The sequence below is a fragment of the Fulmarus glacialis genome, unplaced genomic scaffold (genome assembly GCF_000690835.1).
Source record: "Fulmarus glacialis isolate BGI_N327 unplaced genomic scaffold, ASM69083v1 scaffold31621, whole genome shotgun sequence".
In the NCBI taxonomy this organism is placed as follows: domain Eukaryota; kingdom Metazoa; phylum Chordata; class Aves; order Procellariiformes; family Procellariidae; genus Fulmarus; species Fulmarus glacialis.
Window position 1 is genome coordinate 1 of NW_009191422.1, and position 22,566 is coordinate 22,566.

Consider the following 22,566-nt stretch of genomic DNA (forward strand, 5'->3'; position numbering starts at 1 on the left):
CTCCGTGATCCGGAAGGGGCTGGAGGGCAGGCTCCCCATGCTGTCGTTTAGGTAGGTCTTCCTTTGGTAGTAGCTGTCGTACCTCTGCGTGTCCTGGAAGGGGAGCTGGTACCGCCGCAGGAGGGGCTGCTGTTCCTCCACGCGGAAGCTGATGGGGGCCGCTGGCGGCAAGGAGACGGCGTGCGCCGAGTTGGGGGATGTGATCTCGAAGGTGGGCACCTGCGCGGCCATCGAGTAGTGGAAGTCAACAGGCGACAGGCGTGCTGGTGTGGTCAGGGCCGACACGTACCTGAAAGAAGCAACACCTCTGTTTGGACACCGAACAACCCCAAAAACCTCCAGCTGCGCCCGCGCTCTGCCGAACACCTGGCGCAGGGACCCATGAGGCCTCCAGTGCACCTGGTCCTGGAGCTCGGCACCTCCTGGGGAACCAGGCGGAGGGACCTTGCACTGCTGTGCTGAGGGAGGATGAGCTGCTGGCTTCGGCGGGGGCTTGGGCACCATGCACTGTGCATCCCAGGACCGCCTCTCCCGAGGGACTCGGTGTGCAATTCCCACCCTGCATCACTGCAAACCTTGCAGCATCTCCCAGCAGGCTGAGGCAAGATTTCCCCGCTGCTCATCTGCCTGCCAGCTGCTTTCTGTTCCCTCTGGAGCTGCCAGGCTTGTCTCCGAGGAAGGTCCCCAAAATGCCCTCCTCCTGCTCAGGCCACAGATAGGGAAAGCCTGGGCATTGCTTCCTCTGACTTAGCAAAAATCCTGTGTCTCAAAAAGGCATCTACTGCTCTCATCTACTCTAGTGACAACATCAGTGTGGCAATTCAGGTCTGGTCTAGCCCCTCTCCAAACAGCCCTTCCTTCAGCATCACCTCTTTCTAAGGAGCAGATTTCATTTCAGGTTGCCCAGGCTTATCCGGTGCCTTTTTACCCGCGTGTCTTGTGAAGTATGAGACGTCCACACGAGCAAGGTCAGCCTAGAGACTGAGAGAGCAGGAGATGCTGCCTTTCTCCTCTGCCCCATGGACAAGTCCCACTGCCTTGAAGGGTAACTGCCTGGAAGTGGCCACATGGCCACCCAGGGTTGCCCACGGCTACACACAAAGGGCTGGAGCAAGGTTGGAGATGTGCTTCTGCATCGTGAGGAACCAGACCCGGGAAGAGGATGACTGTTGCTGCCTCTCACTGGCTGATGGTGTCTCAGCTCTGCAGTTGTAATCCCCGGAAGGCTGGGTCATACAGAGCCCTGCCCCAAGGCTGTGCCCACATACAGCACCCCTGCTCACCAGGTCATCCAGGACTACGCTGAGGACGCACATCTTTTTTCCCCATACACTTGAGGGCCAGACCCTGCTTGAGGGTGCCAGCCCACCAAGCTGCCCCGGGGTGTGCTCTCAGCCAGTTTTTCTTCACCTGTTGCTGACTGCAGCCAGGTATTTTCCGCCTCTCATCCCTGTGCTCCAAACCTACGTTGTCACCAGGTGGGCAGGGTGCAGTGCTTGCTGCCCCTACCAGAGTGGCCTCCTGGGGTAGTGGCTTCCTCTGGTAGGACCAGAGCTGGAGTTTCTCCAGTGCTACCATGGGACTGCTGCTCTAGGGCTGAGCAGAGGCAAACGTTTTTGTGTCCGGCACAGAGGGCATGGCTCGCCTCTGCTGTGCCAGGCAGCACCAGGCAGTGGGGTCTGACCTCTCGCTGTGCGGTGAGTCCCGCAGAGAATCCACCGAGTCACGATACTGCGTCATGGGCCTCCGCGAGTCCTCGATGCAGAAGGCGGCCCCGCGGCGAGCCCGTGCCTCCACACACGCAGGGCTGTTGCATTTACTGGTTCCCACTGAGGACAGCATTATCCCAGACTGGGAATCTGAAGTCAGGCTCTCCGTCCGCTCCAAGCTCCACGTGTGGCTTTCATGTCTGTGAACCAAACCCCATAAGGACAGTGAGCAAGGAATCCCCACCAAAGTCTTCTCCAAAGAGCTGCGTGCAGGCGCAGCTCACACTTTGCTCTGCACTGGCATCCCCTTTCTCTCTCTCGCTAGGACACATCTGGCCAGGGAAGCCCAACTTCCCAACCTTGCCTTTGATTTGCCTTTCTTTGCTACCTCTTGGAGATATGATTAGAGGGTAAAGAAAGGCAAACCAGTGCATACTGGGTATTTATCACACCACCTCCTGACGGCTGGGGACAGGACGGGACAGCCTCTGGAGGAAGGCCAGGGAAATTCTGCTTTGTGCTTGCAAAGCGTTCTGGGTGTGGAGCAACGCACTGGCTGTGCCAAGGCAAGTCCGCAAAGGATCTTCAAATGTGCCATCTGCATTGCCAAGTGACAGCCCCTTCAGAAATGCTACCAGAAAGGAGCCAGAAAAAAACCACTCAAAATTACTTCGTCATCAGCAGAGAAAGGCATACTAAAGGTGTATCTAGATGTTCAGTTTCCACTGGTTTATAAAAGATTTTGGCAGCAAAATACTTTCAAGGTGCTAGACAAAAACTATGATGTGTTGGCTAGACCTTGCTGAGCACTTGGAGCTCCACCTGCCCTAGTCCTGGTGCAAAGAAGACACCCTGCAAGGACTCAGCGGGGACGCGTGGGGCCATGCGCACACGGGGGCCCACCTGCACCACGGCCACCAGGCTGACCCCTCTCCATAGCAGAATGTGATCCATTAGAGCAACAGCCTTGAACTCCCAAACTGCACCGCATGGAGCTGTGCCGGCAGAGGATTTTGGGTGGGGGTTTGCAGAGGAGAGCAGGCCTCATTAAAACTTCCCAAGAACTTGTTAATTATTGATGGCTCCAGGCACATGCTCGGCTGCAGCCACCACACTCATTTATAACTTCAAACGGCGGCATCATCAGAGGTGCTGATGGAGTAAAATGGAGGCTGATTGTGCCAGTAGTTTGCCTCTGGCGTGACTTCAAGAAACACCTGCTCGCCTCCCTTGACTCAGGAAGATTAGGTGGCAGGTAGCCAGGACCAGAGGCTATGCAAGGTAGGTGCCTCCCCACAGCTGTCATGTGTTAATGCTGCCCTCCAGACACACCTTTGCGTCTTCAGGAGGTGCCCAGAGATGGCCCCGGGGTCCCAGGACTTTGAAGTGAGCATGGAAGGCCAGCGAGGTGCAGCTCTGCAGCCACAGGAGCCTCTGTGCTCCTGGCTCAAGCTTGCATGCACCTACCCAGGGTTGGGCCGCAACGTACAAATTAAAAAAAACCTGGAAATCACACTGTCTAGCACACCAGGCGTAGGATTTTCCAGGACAAAGGCAGTCATTTCCAGCCCAGCAAGTCATTCATGGCTCCCTCTCTACCTGTTGGAGGTCTAGCCAGAGGAGGGATTCACCTGAAAACCTAAGTTCAATAGCTGAAGTTGATCTGACACGTTGTACACCGAGAGTACTTTCTCACCCCTGATGAATGCCTGAACCCTGAAGAAACTTGCCAGGAACCATCTTTGAGCTTTAGCTGGAAGGATTAATTGCTTCCTGGGCAAATGGAGACAAACACATCAGGCTAATGAAGTAAATAAGCCAGGACATCTTTTGCTTTACAAAGTCAACGCAATGTGATCTCTGCATCATTGACAGGCTGTAGATATGGCCCCCCTGCACCTCGCAGTCACTTTTCAAAGGTAAGTGCTCTCCTAGGGAAACACTGTCCCTTACTGGAAGAAGCACAAGAGCTATATAAGAGGAAGAACCTGAACATCCTAACTCAAAACAGCAGGACTTTCTCTAGAGCATCTGAAGGACTTTTCTGGACATCATAAAAAGAGGGAAGCTCCATCTGCAATTTAAATGCTTTCAAAAACTGTGAGAACTTCGGCTTCTGAGCCATGCTGCTCTTCCCCCCAATGGCTATTTTGAAATGTAAAAAAAATTATGCCTCATCCTGTGTAGCAAGAATTATTGGTACTTTCCTGCTAGCCCCAGTTTTCCTGAGAGCTTCAGAAAGACTTCCAGTGAAAGAGGTGCCACCACCTCAGAGGCTGGGATTCTAACACAACTTTCTGGACTGTGATAAATTGCACAGGAGTGTTTTTTCTGGTGAAAAACTGTGACTCCCAAGTCAAACCCTAACTTTGAGGAACTGGCCAAAACATTTTGTGATATTTTGTGTATTTTGCCTTCCACAAGGCAAATACATTCTAAATATATCAAGCATGAAACGAATAACCTGTGTGCGCTTAATGAATTATTGCAGGTCTCCAGTGTTGTTGCAAACACAACTTGCAAAACCTTTCCTAGACGCATCCTCCCCTGTGTGTCTGTGCAAAGCATGAAAGCACAACTTCATTTCCTCCCAGTTTCCAGCTATGTCAGCGCTGCAGGTTTCTGCTGGCACCTCGCTGCAGGTCAAGGATCACACTTTTCCACACCTCTCACTAACTAGCTGTGCCAGCAAAGACTCGCAGTGTCGACACGGCCAGTATGCCAGTGTAGTGCCAAAAATCATGTAAAAACAGAAAGGGAGGTGAAAGGAAAACCTTTTACTGGCTTTGAATCTCACAGCATCCTAAGGCAAACAGCAAGAGAAAGTTCAGGGGAAAATGGTATACATCACCTCTGGCTGGACGTTGGAGTGGCTGTGGAGCAGTGATGAGACGGGGAGCAGGAGTGACTTCCCGAAAAGGTTGTTTCCGTTTCCCTTCGGATCACATGCTCGGTGGCAGAAACATTCTTAGAAATATACTGTAAAATATGAAGAATCAGATCAGCCACCAGCTTGCCAACGCTGCCACGGCTAAATTCAGCTGGCTTGATTATTTCTGGTGAAATCGGATGAGGACTGAGTGAACCCAGCATCTCCACACCCCACGGAAAGAGACAAGGAGGCTGGAGGCTCTTCTCTGCCCCTGAACACTGGAAAAGGGCCGTGGCACGGGGACTGCAGAAGGGTATGAAGATCCAAGGGTTCCCCAGAGGACAGTGGTACCATGTGTAGCTACTGAGCAGAAAAAACATCTCTGCTCACAGGAGGTTATACACCCGACAGTACCAGCAAAAAGACAACCACATGAGATCTGCCAGAGATACGCATCCTACAGAAACACCAGGTCTAATCCAAATATTTATGCTGAGGTATTCCTTCATCTAACAAGAAGCACTGCTTTTCACAGGGACACTAAGCTCTCTGGGGGAGTCAGTACTTTGGGGCCAGAGGGGTGTGGTTCTTAGAAATTCCCTTTCCCTCTTCCTTCATGGCTGGGATTCAACCTAGCTAAATTTTAACATCCAAAGGGTGACCAGCAGAGCTTGTAACTGATTCATTGTACTCATTTCCATCAGGGCTTCTTTTCGTTTGGCTCTACCTCCCCCCTCCCTTTTTCTGACCCCTTTCAATGCCTTTGTCCAGCAAGGCACTTAAGCACGTTGACAGTCCTATTGAGTTCACGGAGTTTGATGGGAATCTCATGTGACTGAAGTCACGAGAGTGGCTGAAACGCCCGTCTGGACCCGGTCCTAAATTCTTAGATCGTTCTTACTGGCATGACACTGGTACCTCACCAGGACATTCCACCTGGCCCAGGATGCAACTCTTGGTACGGGCAAGTGGGCTAACACGGTGCCAACCAGATCACCACGACATGCTTCAGCATGACATGGTCATTGCGGCGGCTCCGGCCACCGCCGTGCTGACCGCATTTGTCATGCTGCAAAGTGGGGCTTGACGGTATAGCTTAATAAACAGGAAACATCGGGAACATCTCTCAGAGGAAAACAGGATCACACTTGATTCATCAAAACAAACCTGTCCCAAGTGCTCTAATCTCATCCTGTGCTTCAAAGTAAAATCACATTTCCCTTCAGATGTTGGTTTTGGAAACGTTTCTATGCAGAATCTCATCTTTTTGTTCAAATTTTTAGTGTTTTGCTCCTCACGCACATGCACACAGGTGTGTAAGCATACACATCCACGTCAAATCCCTGGCAGAAAATAGGCACTCAGTAACACGCAAGGAGATGGAGACAAAAGGTCTTACATCGGCCATTTGGATTTCCTCAGGATCCAAACGTGGATGGCTTGGCCCATTCGCAAGGCTCCTGTTCTGATGGGCAGGGCACATGTTCTGCCGTAAATGATTATGCATTTGTTTTCTTTGTTTCCTTTAAAACAGAAAGGAAAAAATCTGTTAGGAAGACTTATCTCATGGGGCTGTCTGCCCCCAGAGAAACCTGGGTGATGCAGACGATAGTGAAGGCAAGTCTCGGACACACTTGCTGTTTCAATGGTGTTTGTGGAAAGCTGCAAACAGGAAGAAACAAGGCATTCAATATTTGCCACCTTCTGCTGCTTTTTCAAAAAAAGGTGAACATTTCTCATCATGGGCAATTTGGGAAGCTGGGTCCAGGGTCCCCTTTTGCAAGACAAGGCCCAGCACAATGCAGTGGAGCCAGGGGCACCGTGGCACTGGGAGCGGAGGAGAAAAGCGGGGAGAAGGAAAAGGGGAAGCAGGTCCTGGCTTGGCCTTGGTGGCAAGGCACTTGACCTGTCCTGCATTAAGCACAAAGTGGCAAAGCCTACCCATTCCCCTGGCAGCGCATCCACTCCACAAGACCCCCCATGTCCCAGGGGCACCCTAAACTGAGGTGAGGTGCAGGCTAAGTAGGGAAAAAGGTGCTGCCCAGGCAGGGAAGGCTGGCCGTAAAAGAAGTCCCCAAGCCTCTTGTTGCATCAAGGTTGCTGTGAAAGTCCCTGAAATGCACATAGCTGAGCCTACAGCTCCTGCACAACAGTTCAGTGTGCTTCTGCCGTCAGGAGATGAGCTGCTGGCTTGGGGGCCAGCTTTTCCCAGTAACACAGCACCACCTGGCTGGGTGAAATGATGCTGATTCAGGGGATAAGCAAATCGTCTCAGGAAAACATCCTGCTCAGGCAAAGCCTGGTAGATGGCTTCACTGGCCTTCTTGATGAGACCTTCCTGGGAATACCACAGCAGAGCATCTCCTTAAAATAGCATTTGGGTGAAGAGCATGAAAGCGTGAAGCATGAACACTACCACTCAGTAACCTCTGGCCAGTTATTGTCTGTTAACCACCCATACTCACTTGGTTTTACAGTAAGCTACCACACAGACGATGCCCACCACAAGCAAGGCAACACAGATTCCCGTGATGGTTAAAACTCTCTTCTGGTAGAGCTCTTCCGCTTCTGCAAATGGAGGGAAAGACACCAGTTACAAATGGGCTCCAGCACCAGGGATGCGTCTGGCTGCACAGGAACCAGCACTGCGTGTGGGTAAGAAGGAGAACAGGGCTCGGTCAGACCTCCTACCAATCCACTGCCCGTCTCTAATAGCTGCCCCACACCTGAGACCAGCTGGCCCAACCTTGCTCACCCCTCAAGAGACCTTCACTCCTTTTGTCTCTCTGCTCCTCTGCCCTCTCTCGCTCAGTAGCTCACCCCTTCTGCGCTCAAACACGCTTCTCGCCTTCTCTTCTTTTCCCGCAGCGTAACTCGGTGACTAATCTCAAAAAGCCCGACGACTCTCTTCTCCCTTCCAGCAGATCCCCCCTTCTCGGTAACTTAGTAGCCTACCAAGGAAGTCCCCAAGCAACCCCCACTCACCACCATGCCCTGTGATGTACACGCATGCCCTGTGATGCTCTCATCACAGGCTCTCTGCTCTGACGGACTCTGAATGCCTTTTCCTTGCAGCGGCTGCATGCCCTGGAGCTCGGCAGCATGCTAGAAACCACCGAGCAACAGGCCCCAAAGCATGTAGGTGCTGAAAGGGACATCCTAAAACAGTCAAAAAGCAGAATGAGGATGGAAAGTGATAGCGAATTAGACAAAGAAAAGGAAGTGGAGTAATTAAAATACAGTAATGAATTACACATGGATTTTTAATGAAACCCTAGGAAGCGATTAATTCCATTGCACCAGGTAACTCAGATGCACACACAAAATTCAAGCAGCATGCTGCTGCTTCTCTCAAATATCACCATTTGTCATGGACCACCTTTCAAACCAGAAAAGTCAGTCACTTGCATCAAAACCCAGACCATGCTGGAAGTGAGGTAATTCATTCGCATTAATCAAAGCTCCAAGGAAATGCTAGGATGTCGCTTGCAGTGTAACTGAACTACACCTAGGCAGCAATCGCATGGCAAGGACACCTCTTCCTCTGTGGCTACACCAGAGCAGATGCTCTTCTCCACGACATCCAGCAATCTCCACTGAGATCAGCAGAGGCAATTTGGTTCTCCAGCTGGATGACTGAGAGAAGGACTCAGTTACAGCTGCCGTGAGCATTTCAGTTCAGCATCTATGAATGATGTCCTCATGCCCTCATACTATGTGTTACCGTTAAAGTTATTGGGGTTTGTGCCTTCTTTAATATTCATTGAAATACTTTTTCTTACAGATTAGGCAATAAAACTCATGCCATGGTTGCTGTGCTTGGCATGGTTCACCATGCAACACTAAATACCTTGAATGGACTATATGATATCCCCAGTGCTACCAAACAACAAAATACAAAACCAGAAAAGAAACAGGTCTGGTCCCAGAAACCCCTGGGATTAGACTTCAGCAAAAAAGCAAGGGGGAAGCAATGACACATTCTGGATAACTGAATATTTAGACCAATTTCAGCTTGCCCTTTTAGGAAGGAAAAAGCATTTTTGGAAGAAAAAAAAAAGTGCTAGGAAAAACTTTTATCTCTTTCTAACTCTTAAAATAGGAATGAAGAAAGATTTACTAAACGAGGTCTGAGAATGACAGCCCTGGCATGAAGATGCAAAAGATAATCAGCAGTGCTTGCTTAGTGCCTGTGCTGCAAAGCTAGAGTTTAAAGAAATACATTTCCATCCGTTTTGTTTGCACGCTGGCCTTTGGATTCATGAGGTGCTCAGGGTGCCGGTGGAGTTGCCAGGAAGGCAATGTCCCACCATTCACTAGAGAGGCGGGCAGCTGAGACTCTCCCAGACTCCATCTCCACAGTGGTGTGGACCGGGAGCGACAGGTCATGGGTCTCACTGGGGCTGACAGTTACTGCGCGCAGCAGCTTCACCAGCCAGCTGCACCTCCTCAGAGCCAGAGCCGGTACGGCCTGGGACCTGCTACCTCACCTTATACTCCTTGTGTTTTACTACAAGGAACCAGGTGGAGCTAGCATGAGGAAAGAACTCTGGGGTGAAACACCTCCTTCAGTGACGTGTTTCCCTTGCACGGATGCCCTATTCCAAGCATCAGCAACCATGGCAGACAAGTTTTCCTGCTCTGGGACCTGGATTCCAGCTGTACAGCTCTTTCCTTCAGACAGGAGTTTCAGAGATTTTATCAGAATCAGGAAAACCAGCTAGGATCATGTCCTGGTTACGGATGGCACAAGGCAAGAATTTTGCTTCTACCCAGCAAAAAATACTTTTACCAAAAAAAAAGGCCGGGCAGGAGGTCAATTTTCACCATGGACCCATCCATCAAGCCAATTTTTTCAAAAATTCTTCACCAGCTATGTTTTGGTTTTTGCTACAAAGACTTTTTTCCCAAGCATAAATCATTCCCTTTGAATCATGGAAGAGGGAGAAAGAGCAAAGCCATCAAAACTATGGCTTTTTTTTTTTTTTTTTTAACCTATTACCTACGACAAAATTTTTGCCCAAGGCTCAAATCACAGCCTCTGTTCTGGTGATCATGTCAGTATGGGACCCTGACTCTGGCATGTCTGACTGTCCTGAACCTGCACCTCAACTCCATGGGGAATGTTTCAGTTCATCAGAAATGCAGATGTAGCCTCTCTGTCTTGAGCTGACAGCCCCACCGTGTGAAGCAGTGAAGTGTGAGGCTGTGCGTCACTGCTGCAAAACTAAAAATTAAATGACCTGCTGATAGTAATTTTGCTTGGCTCCTAACATCTCATTAGAGTTAATGCTTGACAACAACACAGTATCTTCATGTTGCACAAAACCATCTCAACAGTGACAGAAAGAAAATAAGAGAATGCACACTACAATTTTGTATTTGAGAAGGTAAGATCCTAGAGCAGGACTTGTCCATTTGTGTCTCTATGCTCTACAAACACCACGTCTTCATCAGCAGCATCGTCACTCTACAGCAGCAAACACTATGAACAAACCATGTGGTGCCACATAATGCCGACAGGATCACAGTCCAGCCATGGGTGTCACAGCAACGCATGAAAGTGAAAGACGAATGACAGAGAAGAGACGACTGCAGACTGGGAACAGGATGTGTGCGGTTCTGTGATGACATTGAGAACGGATGAGGAAAAGGACGAAAGGTCAACAAAAAAGGGATGTCAAAAATCCTCAATTTTAAAGTTTATTTAAGTGTATTAGCATTAGCAGCACCACTTTCTCTGAAACACCTGACCATAAAATGCACACGTTTTCTGCAGCAGGGAAGAACTGCTGGGGGATACACACCAATCCCGGTGGATCAGGCATGCAAAAACCAGGGGAGACAAGTTTCTCCAGCTTCTCCGCGCTAGCGCATGTCGCTCCACCTCAGGGACCCGAGAAGATAGTTTAGGATCCAGAAGTGAAAGATTGGTGTCCCCATACCTCCAGCAAATGGAATTGAAGTGTCTTCACGTGAAGATGTGCTCTGGCTGACATTGCTGGGTCAATGTTTTTAAGCTAAGTGATAAGGATAAATTTCTCTGCTCTCATCTGACCAAGCCCTCCCTGTGGTTGGCCTGTACACTCAAGGGAAACCTAGCCTCAATGATTTGATTTCCCAGGTGCTTTCTCAAAAGATACTTGATATATTTCTAAAAACAGACTGAGGAGAGGAGAATGGAAGAAAAATAATATGATTATGAGCAACTGGGCAGGAGCAGGTAATTGCCCAAAGGGGATATTTTAAAAAGCATTTAAGTTACTGCAGTGTTTTTCCAAACTTCAGCTTGCCACCATGATGCTCAGCGTTACACCCTTCACTCTCATGGGAGACTACTGACTTCCCTGGGTCACTGTTTTCCAGACTAACTCGCCACCTTTCTTGGAACAATTTCCTCCCAGTCAAGAATCAAAATAAACCGCTAACCTTTGGGAGGAGGAATGGCAAAGCTCATCCTAACCCTTTGTAGGATCCAGTGGAGGTTAGTGTGTCTAGGATGGCAATTTCTATAAAAGCCCTGATCTTCCTAGAACTTGCCTTCCCGTTCCTGGAATGTCTGCCCCTTCCCAAGTGGTGCCTGCCGGCAACCTTTTGGATGGACACAAACTCCAGCTTTTCAGTTAAATACACAAAAGCATGCTGAATGAGGAGACGTATGGCAATTGTAACATCCCAGTCACGCCACACACACCAGGCTGCTGCTTGAAACAAAGAAAAAAGTGCTGCTAAAAATACACGTGCATTTTTATAGGTTTACATTTAGATTTTGTGTTTTGCTTTGTTTTGGTTTTTTTTTTTTCAATCCAAACATCTATCTTGGTGCCAGGGAAGAGAACAGAACAGCTGATTTTTTAATCATCCCATTAAAGCCATAAATATAATGTGGGCAGCTCTTAATGGCTTCTGATTAATAAATGAATGGTTGTTCCATACCCTTTAATTCAAATCCAAGATGCTCTGCCAATGCAGAAAGAAGACAAGGAAGAGAAAGAGAAAAAGAAAAACAGGTCTGTCAGAGATCTCTAATATACAAACACACACACTGTGCAGTTACAGCAGGTTAGCTTTTCTGTAGGCTCAGCAGCAGTTACACAGAAGACAGTGTATGCTTCAGAGCATTTCAAATTCCCACCAGAGCTTATATCTTATGTAAAGAAAGACCCAAACAAATTGCAGTGGAAGTTAATTATGAATTCGTTTAGTTAATTATGAATTCTTTTGAGATGAGCCATGTTTGTTGTTAGTACCTGATATGGAATTCACAGTTTAGGCAGGAGAAAAAAAAAAAAAAAGAAAAGAAAAGGTACACTTGTTCTGAAACAGCTCCTGACAGGTCAAAACACATAGCGACTGCATGAACCTCGTAAAAACCATTCATCCACCTTCTGCAGGCGACATATGCCCTGCATGGTTTCCCACGCCCCTCTCTGCCCGGGGGCCTGTGCACCGAAGGGGAGCGCTGGGCAGACAGAGGTGCGGGCACTTGCGCAGGGCCCCGAGGCCTGCCAGCACGATTCTGCTGCCCGCGACCTCAAGTCTGGTCTCGGACGCACAGCGTCATCTGGCAGCATGGCCTGTAAATCGCCTGATGGCGTGTCAGTTGTGCGAGCACTGTTCTCGGCGGTACAGATCTGCAGCTGAACCACTGATGCTGCAAGTGATTAGCTGCCCAGGCAGGGCAATGAATCCCTTGCAGATCTAAGAGTGCAAATTGCACTGAAAGTTTCCCTCAAGTCTGTGTTCTTCCAAATTTCACTTCTGCTGTGGTTCTGCATTGTTTTAGAAACAAGCAGCATGCTGAAAAAAGCACAAATTGGAGCATCTGCTTTCAGAGTCATATTCATTTCAAGTAAGATTGCAGTTCGTCTTGCAGAGAGAGTGCTAAGCAAAGTAGGTTATCTAATGAATCAGCAATGCAGTTATCCAAAACAGGTATCCTGAATTTTAGTAATTTTCCTGGTACAGGCCTCACCTAAAGACAGTTTTTCTTACATAAACATTAAAGTTCTCCATACTTATCATTGTACACAAAAGTGAGCTCTGCTGTTCCCAACCACCATACATAAGATTATTTGCAGCTTGGAGATGTCCAGATTTATTTACTATATTTTCCGTAGAAACGGCTCTTTGCTGCACAGAAATATTGGCTCTCTTTTGCAATGCTGTTCAAAATTTAGGTGGGGGGAAATTAGCACTAATTGTTATGGAACATGTAAACACGTTTTCTAAAGCAGGTTCTTCTCTTCAAATCAATGCTGATGTTTGGGAGGTTTTTTGGGGGGGTGGAAGTTGGGTGGGGTTGGGTTTCTTAGATTTTGCATAATTTAAGGGCCACAAAACCTGGCTGCTCTCTGCTTCACATCTCACATTTGTGCAAAAGGAACGGCAAACTCTACCATGCGTTTCGCAGTCATTTTGTACAAGTTGCAGTGACATGGACACAATGTGGTGGGCAGCAGAGAACTGGACAGAATACATTAATCCTAAACCTCTTGGTTATCACATCTAGCCTTGACCTTTTCCTAAGGCATGCTATCATTACACACACTGTTTCACCTGACACTATGACAAATGCGTGTAGAGATACATTAAATTTCATCTATATATCTAAGCTATTGATCCATTTGATAGCTGCATACTGCCTATATCGCCACATTTCCTCCCCGTCCAGGATTTGCTGCAACATCTACAGCTACAAATGGATGCAATTCAAAACATTTTCATGTTTTTTTGCAAACTCAGAAATGCCCGTGCAAACAGAGGTGGTGGGCAGGACCTGAGGAACTTTAGCCTTCCCACTGTCCCTCTCACATCAGAACTGTAGTTTCTTTTGGTTCCCCAACCCCATGGAGCAGACACAGCCAGCTGGTTCATTGGATCTTAGCTGCAGGTTCCCTGAACGGGAGAGAAACCATGCAACCATGCAGCAGCTGGAATGTACGTGCCTATGCCTACAAACCCACCGGTAGCTTTGCAGATAGAGGAAGCCTTACCCCAGCCTATGCTCCTGCATCTGACATCCACAGCTCCTCAACACTTCTCTATTATAATTTCAGGCTACAGACATCGCTACTGTATCACCATAACTGAACACACTGAATAGGGAGCCACTCTCCCCTTCCCTGCTCGGGAGTTTCTCCCAGCCTGGGCAGGTATTGCCTTCTGTGCCGGGACAGTGAAGCAGGAGACACTTCAAGAGTAGGCTGGGATTTGGAGGCTTTGTCTCTTCTCTAAAGAAGAGACTGTTCAAAATGACTCAACATGTTACAATCCAGAGGCTAAAGAGATGATCCCAGCTCCGGGAAAAACATTGCTTCAAAATGTAATCATTTTGCATTCAGCAGAGGGGTATCATCTTCACAAACATGGCTTACCACATAGTGCATGCCTATTTTATATCAACAATATACTGCTTGGTAGCAAACATGTTTGAGAAACCAAAATTTCTCCTAGAGACAACAATTTATTTTAGTCTGGAGAAAAGATATTTCTGACTGTGTACCATGTTTGAAAGAAGTCTCCTTTGCTTTTTTAAGAGGTTGATCAGGAAAAGTAAAAGCTTTGGGTTATATTTGCTGCTAGGCGGAGAAGACGCTCAGCATGATGCGTAGCACCTGCACTGTGTCTTGCAACAATCCAGTCAACCTGCATTTTACTCACCCTCCCAGTTAGACTGGCAGTCTGGCAGACTTGGCTGCTGGGGACGGCTAGAAACCTTTGGGCAACAGTCCCCTCTGTGGCCATTAACCATACAGAGGGAAGTATGAGGTCCAGGTAAGTCCTCCAGCTCCTCCAGACGGTGATTCACTCCACGCCGACAGAGGTGGTTGCAATGGGGAGGTGTGTTGTATCCCAGGCTTGTGGCAGAGGGAGCCTTTGGGATAGCTAAAATTAAATGGATGAATCCCATGTGTAGAGGCAAACTGATACATGCCAGGAGTGCTGACAGAGTGCAGCACTACTCTCCAACTCCCATGGGACAAGCTCCATTGGAAGCAATATATCCAGAGGCTACCACGCAAATAAATTACAGTGAGACAGCACTGAGATGGTAGCTCTAGGCTGAGGAAATTTGAGGGCGTATTATTTTTCTCACATTATCAACCTTTTGTCTGAACTCCACACATGCTCCCTGGTCATGGCAAGGAGCTAGGGCTGAGCACCCTGAACTGCTGTGAGACTCCCCAAACTATTCGAAGTGGGGACATGTTTTTTGGAAAATCTCATTCCAAATATGCCTGCTGACCCTTTCTGAAAATGTTAAGATAGAACCCATTCTTCCTAATGCAGCCATCAGTGTTAAGGAAACAGTATTTACTGGCCTCTTTAATGCATTACTTTGCAGTATTTACGTTATTTCTTGTACCTAAAAGCTAAGGTAGGCTCTTCTTGTTGATCCCAAAGGAGACTGGGCCAGTAGTTGGGAGATGTTCAAATACCTAACTACCATGTGTATACAGAAGGCTGTCCAACACAGAAAGGCAGTGAGCATGGGAGAGTTGAGGAAGGGAAAAAAGGGAAAAATTTGAAAGAGATGACAAAAATGTTTCATTTTCACAGTCTTTGTCTCAGCTGCAGCACATCTGCGTGGGATTCAGGTTGGATCCCATCACCCAGATCGGTACCACTCAGCTGTTCAAAGCAGGGCTTCCTGAAGAGTTAAGTGATGCATGGACCTTACACTCAAGTCCCCAGAGGTTGACATTCAGCTGAAGTGGAATGAAAGAAAAAATTCAGTTGGATTTAGATGCTACCCGTAGGGTGGGTACTCTGTAGACACACTCACAAATTTTGTGGTGGATTTTTTTCTCATTATCAGACAGAAGACAAAGTCCTACGCTTACTTGATGCACAGTGACTTTGTGAGTATGTTTTTCTCTATAATGTATTTTACCTGTTTTAAAAGACGAACAGACAAAACCATTTTATCTAAAATATCCTTATAGGAGTAACACCTCAAGACAAGATGGCTCTCACTGAACTGTAGATTTGTAAGATGATTAAGAAGGATAAAAGCCTTAGCAAACAGCTGTGAAAACTGGGCCTGTGCTCATGTGGACTTCGGGTTGCCCAAGAACGTCATTAAGATGTTTAGTTACTGCATGCATTATTCCCCCCAAAAACGCTTGGGTCCCCCAGAGGGCTATATGAGTCACAGAGCATGCTCCAAGGCATGAAACAAAGTGGAGAATTAACATCTGAGGACCAGCAAGACAGGCTATTGTTAATAAATTGTACTGACAAGAGTAATACTTGCAGCACCAGGGTGCAATGTACCCCCCATTGCTCCCGGGGGTACAGGGAGCAATGCAAGACAGTCCTGTGATGCTGGGGACAGAGGCCACTGTGCTCGTGTTAAGGGCTGGGCAATAAGTGGGATCTCCAAGTACAGAAAGTCTGCAAACTTCCCATAAATTGCACAGCCATTTAGCTTGTCCAGTACTGTATCAATAAAAATAATTTGGTGGGCCTCAAGAGTCCAGATACATAACAATAGAGTATGAGCAAGCTGCTGTGGATTAGCATGCAATTAACTTTAGGAGATCCCAAAGGGTAACCTGTACTGCCGTCCAGGGGAGAGGAATAACCCTGTTATGATAAACCACAAACGCCCTGTAATTACCCAGCCACACCACAGCGTAGTCATCACCCTGTAATTAAGTGGTCAGCAGTTATTGTGTCATTGGAAGGAAGCTGCAGAATGTTTGTGGAATTCAAAATGCTGCTAAATATTGTTTTAATGTTCAGATGAGTAAGAGGTGGAGGAGGAAACAGAAAGGTAGGTAAAAAAAAGTATTCTCCCGCTTATCATTTTCATATCGCAATCAAGAGGTAGGAAACTACTGCTGAATAAGTGAGTTGAAGTGAAGTGAACAGAGAAGCTGAAATTCAGATCTAGTCCTTCCCAGAAGAGCTTGAAGTGGTACATTTATCCCTCTGCTCACAGGGACACTCCACCTCAGTGTGAGGAGCAAGCGTCCAAAACCGACCTGTCAGAAGGGTCACTTTTACATGTCAGAGTGACCAACACTCCTCCGGCTGCAGCCTGGTGACTTCGGAGTGAATGGGACCATCCCTCAGAAAAATAAGAAGCCTCTCACCTGATAAACCTACACTGCTCTGCTTCCACGAGGGCCTAGTCGGCAGCGTTGGGAGCAGTTTGTGTGCCACTGTGGGAACATGCGATTCTGTTTCCAGTCCAGAGACCCTGATAGAGACACTGCAGGTAGAAACAATTTATGCTTTTCTGGCTGGAAAGGCTCTACGAAAACAATTTCTTTCGAAAGAAGGACTGATGGGAAGACCCAGACATTGATCGACATGAAATGTGTTGTGATAGGGCAGGAATCATGCTGCTGAGATCATTACACAGATCACACCTAGTGTCGGTGCGGTGGATGCTCAAGAACAGATGGTGGTTCTCATCTCGGAAGTACCCGTGTTCATCATCTGTTGTTGGAAAGAATCTGTAATGCCTATGCAAGGGAGATGTCCTGCCACATAGCAAATCAACCAGGAGCCAGACCCATCACACTAAGCTTTTGATGGCGACAGTTAGGGAGTCCTGGGAGACATATCAAGCTGGGAACTCAGGATATGCTTTCATATCAGCGTCCACTGCAAGCAGAATTGACCAGGTAGTCTGCGACTGCAAGACTGATTTCTCAGCTCAAGCTCTTCTCTTCCATGTTTCCAGATGACTACACTGAGTACCATGCAACAGGAGTAGCTGTCTTTCTCCCCTTCAGAAAAGGGATTTGATGCCTGAATAACAGACTTTTAGGGAGCCCAAAGTTGAAGAGAAAGCCAGCTCTCCCAATGGATAGCAGAAAATACTGCTCTGTGCTTCCAAAGCAGACCAGTAGGAAGACTCCAACTATGAATTAAAATTCAATTTGTAAAGAAACCAAGAATGAAATATGGGGTAAAAATGGAGAATATGCTAGATTACCTTGTATATGAATGTCAGCTCTATTCCAGGATGTTTACAGGCAGGCTACAGACTTCAACTTTAATTAGGTCACAAAGTAGAAAATGAAAATGTTTCACTAAACTAGAAGATGAATGGTATGACATTTGTCCTCCAGATCAGTGACAACTATTTTAGAAGATGAATAAATAGCAAAGTTAAGATGAAACTTCAGATTCCACGGGCAAGAGACAAGCATAAGCATAAAACTTCACCCCAAATTTCTATATTCTTCCATGAATTGCAAGTGGAAAGAATCCAAATGTGCAGACTTAGGAAGGTATAAATGTTCCTGCTCACGATGTTTAACTTTCAGTATCTTGGCCCACCAGGAGTGAAATAGTTGCCAATGTGTTTTACAAAACCTTCACCACCAGCCAGCCCAAAGCCTGGCAATTTATTAGTAAACTTCCAGCAGGGTTTTACAAAGACTTCTAAAGTTTCTTGTAGGAGAGAGAAGATAGAGCTAGATCTTGATCTGATGTAGAACAGTCAGCTATGAAATACAGGTGCCAGCACAGCTTTAAAAAAAAAGTTTCTTAAAAGAAAGGATGATTTTGGACATGCTTCTGTCTTCTGGAAAGAGCTGCAAGACATAGTTGTGCCTATGAAGCTGGACGCAGTAGACAGCTATCAATTGGGTCAGTCTCCAGTACCCACTAGAACCTCTCACATTAGAAAGACTTCCTGAGTCTTTTGTGTTCAGCAAGATGCTGAACTTTTCACCCACGTGTGCCAGCAGAGATGAAGATCTGACTGCAAAGGCAAAATGGTCCCTGGGTACTAATGCTATGGATTCATTCAGGCTGTGGATCAACAGTTTGATGTGTTAAACTTCTGTTCTCACTAGTGCATGGAAGCCAGACAGAGACACCTGTGATCTGTGACTCTGCTGGTACCTGTACCAGGGCTCCGGGAGAGACATCTGACAGCTATGAGTGTGTACTCATCACCCTCAGCACCTCTGGAGGATGAGACATCTCATCCTGATGGCAGCAATGGAGTTCAATTAGCCAAATGCTCATCCTCGGGTGCCGAACCCTCTGCAGTGACTATGAAGGGAGCCTGGGGGATGAATTTGGACTCAAACCTCTAATACAGATGTCTAAAAGCCCACTGAAAATATAATGAGCATCTGGCTGCACTGTTGCTGCAAAGAGGGAGGCAGGGAGAACCGGGGTCAGAAGACGAGTTCATGACGTGAACTGAGACTGCCAGTACAGCTAGTTACTCCTTGCCTGCACATTGCATTCCCCGTGGCCAGGGTCAGGGAGGATTCCTGCTTTAGGTCACATTTTGGAGTTAGGATCTCCCATCCCTCTGGTTTCATCAGAGTTACATCATAACTGCAAGATCTAACTCCTGAAACTAGCAAACAATATGACTTTACCATCACATGTACAATGCAGTATATATATTAATTATATCTGCAACTATAATCCTATGGAGACATAGAAATATGAAGACCTTGATGTGAAAAACATTTTAGAAAGATTATTTAATGACTCATCACCCATGGAAATAATTCTCTGTATTCTCATCTACCAAGGCATTCCTCTGTTTTATATAGTAACTGCAGGCAATCACCGTACCCTCTGTTCACTGCCATTAATTCTCCTTCAGTCTAAATCAAAACTGCTTTAAGTGTTTCTTTAATGTCCTTCAGTTATATTGTACAGTGTCTTTAAGGCTTTCCTCTTACAGGTTAGTTAAAGCCTAGACAACATGATCTTCTAACCTTGATTCATCAGCCAATTCCTTATGCGTGGATGGAGGAGCATGCACAGAGATCAACTGAGATCAGTAAAATTTCATACAGACAAAAGGGGTCTAACCAGGCTTAAGTCAGCACATCTCAAGTCAGGGCATCTTTTTATTCTCAGATGTGTACCTTTCAACTATTTTAATCGCAGTGAATGTGCAGTTGTTTGCTCTGACATCTCTCCTTCCTTCCTTCTAGTAGATTTTCTATTTGATGAATGTGGGAAAGCCATCTGTCATACTGTCCTAAAACTGACCTATGATAAACAGGATAAAGCTTTTAAGTTTCCCTGTGAGACTTTGCCCATACTTACTGGATGTGGGATTACTACGTGTCAATGTCTCAAAGGCCCTCATCTGTGTTGCTGCCGCTCAGCAGGTTATTGTCCGTCTGCTGACTGATGGTAGCCAACTGTCTACACATACCTAGCCACTGCTGCCCAAAATAAACACGTTTCCTTAGATCTCCTTACGGTATGAGCCTTGCTAGAAAACAGACCATCGGGGTGGCTTAGACTAATGCAGGCTTAGCGTAAAGGCAGGCTTGGAGAGCTGACACAGTCAGGTACCACAGTTCTGCTCAGAAGTGGCATCTTGCTAGGCCAGAGCAATGCTGTCTGTTTGCACTATGCATCCATTTTCTCAGATACGTAGCTGTTTTAGCGTGCTTTGCTTTTTTTCTCCAGTATCTCAACACATTTCCCATTACATTTGCATTACAATGCAAGCAAAATAAAATGTAAACTCCTTATAAGCAGATGGGAACCAACGCTGAGATACTTGCTTCAATTCTGCTATTGCAAATTCCTACCAAAAGCAAATGCTATTCATCCAAATAAGGGCTGAGCCGGGACAGACTGGGAGGTCTCCGAGCTAGCCCAATAATATAATTCCTAGTGAGTTCCTCTGTACCAATCTGTTAGAAATTAGCATATACGACATAGAAAAAACCTCCATCTTTAACATTTCCTCTTCATTTTCAAGCAGTAGGGTATATACCCAGAATGTCTGGCAGTAGGCACTTGGTCATATGGTTGTAACAGCAACATAGAGAAATATCACATGCAAGAAAACCTACCTAAATACATCTGATTTTCATCTGCATAATTGCAGTGCTCTAGCAGGTATTTCGGACAATCAGATTAAAACAAACCTCCAGAGCTACCTGTCAAATAGACAAAGATAGACTGAACTCCTAGAGAACATGGGCAGTTTTACCTAAGCAAAATCTGAATAAGGGTTTAAACCAGTGAGATAGGAAGCTGCTCCCAGAAGGAAGAAACACAACATCTAGCATGATGCTGGGATGCTGCACTACCTCCATCTCTGGCCCAAATTCAGCAAAGTATCTGCCATATCTTTTCAGAACAGCATCTTAAATGCAGTTCACTCTACAGAGACTTTTGCTCAGCCCTGGGATATACCTACGAAAAGTCATATTGTAATATTTAATATTTATGTTAAAGAATCAGAAGGCTTCTATCTAGGCCTGAAAACCTGAAATACCTCAAATGCAATTAAAACAACATCAGTGTAGGTGTCATTATTTACTATTTAAGTATCTGTCAGGTGCTGGCAATGTTATCAAAACGTGAATCAGGACAGAGCTATTTTATTTCCAGTGGAAATGCCTGAATCTCATTTAATCTGTTTCAGCTTTTGACCTGTCAGAACCCATATGGGATGAAGCACTGAGTGAATTAAAGAGCAACAGCAACTTCTACGGTGCCCTAATTATTGATTAAAGTAGAAAGTAAGCATTTGCACAGTCCAGGCTCAAGTGAAATGCCTTTCCTATACATAAGAACAGCAAGTTGAGTGCATGCTTTTCTGCAGTGTTGCTGCTTTGTATATTACCCAACTGTGACCTGAAAGTGAAAACAGCTATAAACACATATGAATCATCATCTTAGATGATTTTTATCCAAGTTCAGACAGGTAACCTGGATTGTTAACCTTACTATCACGTGGTTAAAGCAGAATTGAGGTAAGGAAATGTACATGTGTCGGTTTTAAAGTTGGCATTGTTCTAAGACATGAATAAAATTTAAACAAATCTCATTCTCATAAAAAGCTGGATTCTGCAGGCTGGGTAAAAAACCAGGTGCTGTTTACTCTTGCCATTAATGTTCTGAAAAGGCATTTTCCTGACATAAAACTAATTTTTACCCCTGTTTTGGTTTTGCAGCATGGTAGCAATAATGTTTAAGCCTGTTGGACACCACCTCGTGAAACATGCTACAAATCAGCTTCATCAGGCGAGCATCCCACTGCTGTCTGCAGCCGGGGTCCCTGACACCATGGGCTTAAAAGTGGAAAGGAAAGCCTTTTGCATCACGTTAAAGATCAAAACAGAACATTTTGTTTTGTCATTTTAAAAAGAGCTTACTTGGATGTGTTAGTCTGAAAGAATAAATCAATGGAGGTTTCAACTTTGGAAGCCAATTTGGAACAAAAGGCAATGTAAAAACATCAAGCTGTCCCAGGGGCCTCACAAAGCCCATTTGCATCTTGTCTGTATACTCTGTAGAAGGGAGTCTAACGCGAGCACTTGCCAGCTATTAGCACGTGCTAAGGAGACTCCTGCTATTGCCAGTTTGGGATGAGGACTGCAGGATTTCTTACAGAGTGGCGGGAGAGGGGGTACTGGCAATCAGAGTCATCATGGAGAGGCATTTCTCCTCTGGTTCCCACTAATTAAAGCCTCTCCTGTGGGTCTTTTTAAAGAGCCTCTTTTTAAATTAAAACTACCATTTGTGGTGGTCCAAACGGCCAGCATGGAGGCAGGATGGTCAGAGGGTCACCGTGGCCGATGTCCTGCGCTGTTAACTGCGCCTCCTTCCAGGTCAGTCCTTACCCAGACCAGGATCCCACTGATGCTGGGACATTGAGTATGGACACGGAAAAATTATCTGCCTTGAACAAAACGAGCTAATGAGGTCCAGAGTGAGGCATCTCTGGAGACCTAGCGCCTGTAGGAACTGGAAGCTAGACACCGGGAAGCACCAAGTGCAAGGGCTCTGGGGTATTTACACCCACTGAACACTAGGTTAAAAGGATCGGCCACTGTAGTTAGACACAACCCCATATGCAAGGCTGTCCAACCGCCCTAGGAGAGACAGGAACATCTCTGCATCTGGGAGGGGTATAGTCCGAGATGCCCAGTCAGCAGATTTAGCCTGTATCCTGCGTGGCACTGAGGCGTGGGAAGCCCTGAGACAGTGGCAGCCACCAGCGTGACCTCCGGGGCT

At 46.6% G+C, this 22,566-nt stretch overlaps 1 protein-coding gene across 1 annotated transcript in view; it reads right to left on the reverse strand.

Annotated features, from left to right (window-relative positions):
* Positions 1-82: 82 nt before the first annotated feature.
* NRG2 (neuregulin 2) overlaps positions 83-22,566 on the reverse strand; it is a gene marked incomplete at both ends in the record, with an annotated part of 34,371 nt that continues 11,887 nt past the window's right edge. Inside the window, 6 exons of the mRNA XM_009586694.1 lie at positions 83-289; positions 1,685-1,909; positions 4,561-4,688; positions 5,981-6,104; positions 7,047-7,149; positions 11,518-11,541. Coding sequence (XP_009584989.1) covers positions 83-289; positions 1,685-1,909; positions 4,561-4,688; positions 5,981-6,104; positions 7,047-7,149; positions 11,518-11,541 — 811 coding nt within the window. The remainder of the gene's footprint in view (positions 290-1,684; positions 1,910-4,560; positions 4,689-5,980; positions 6,105-7,046; positions 7,150-11,517; positions 11,542-22,566) is intronic.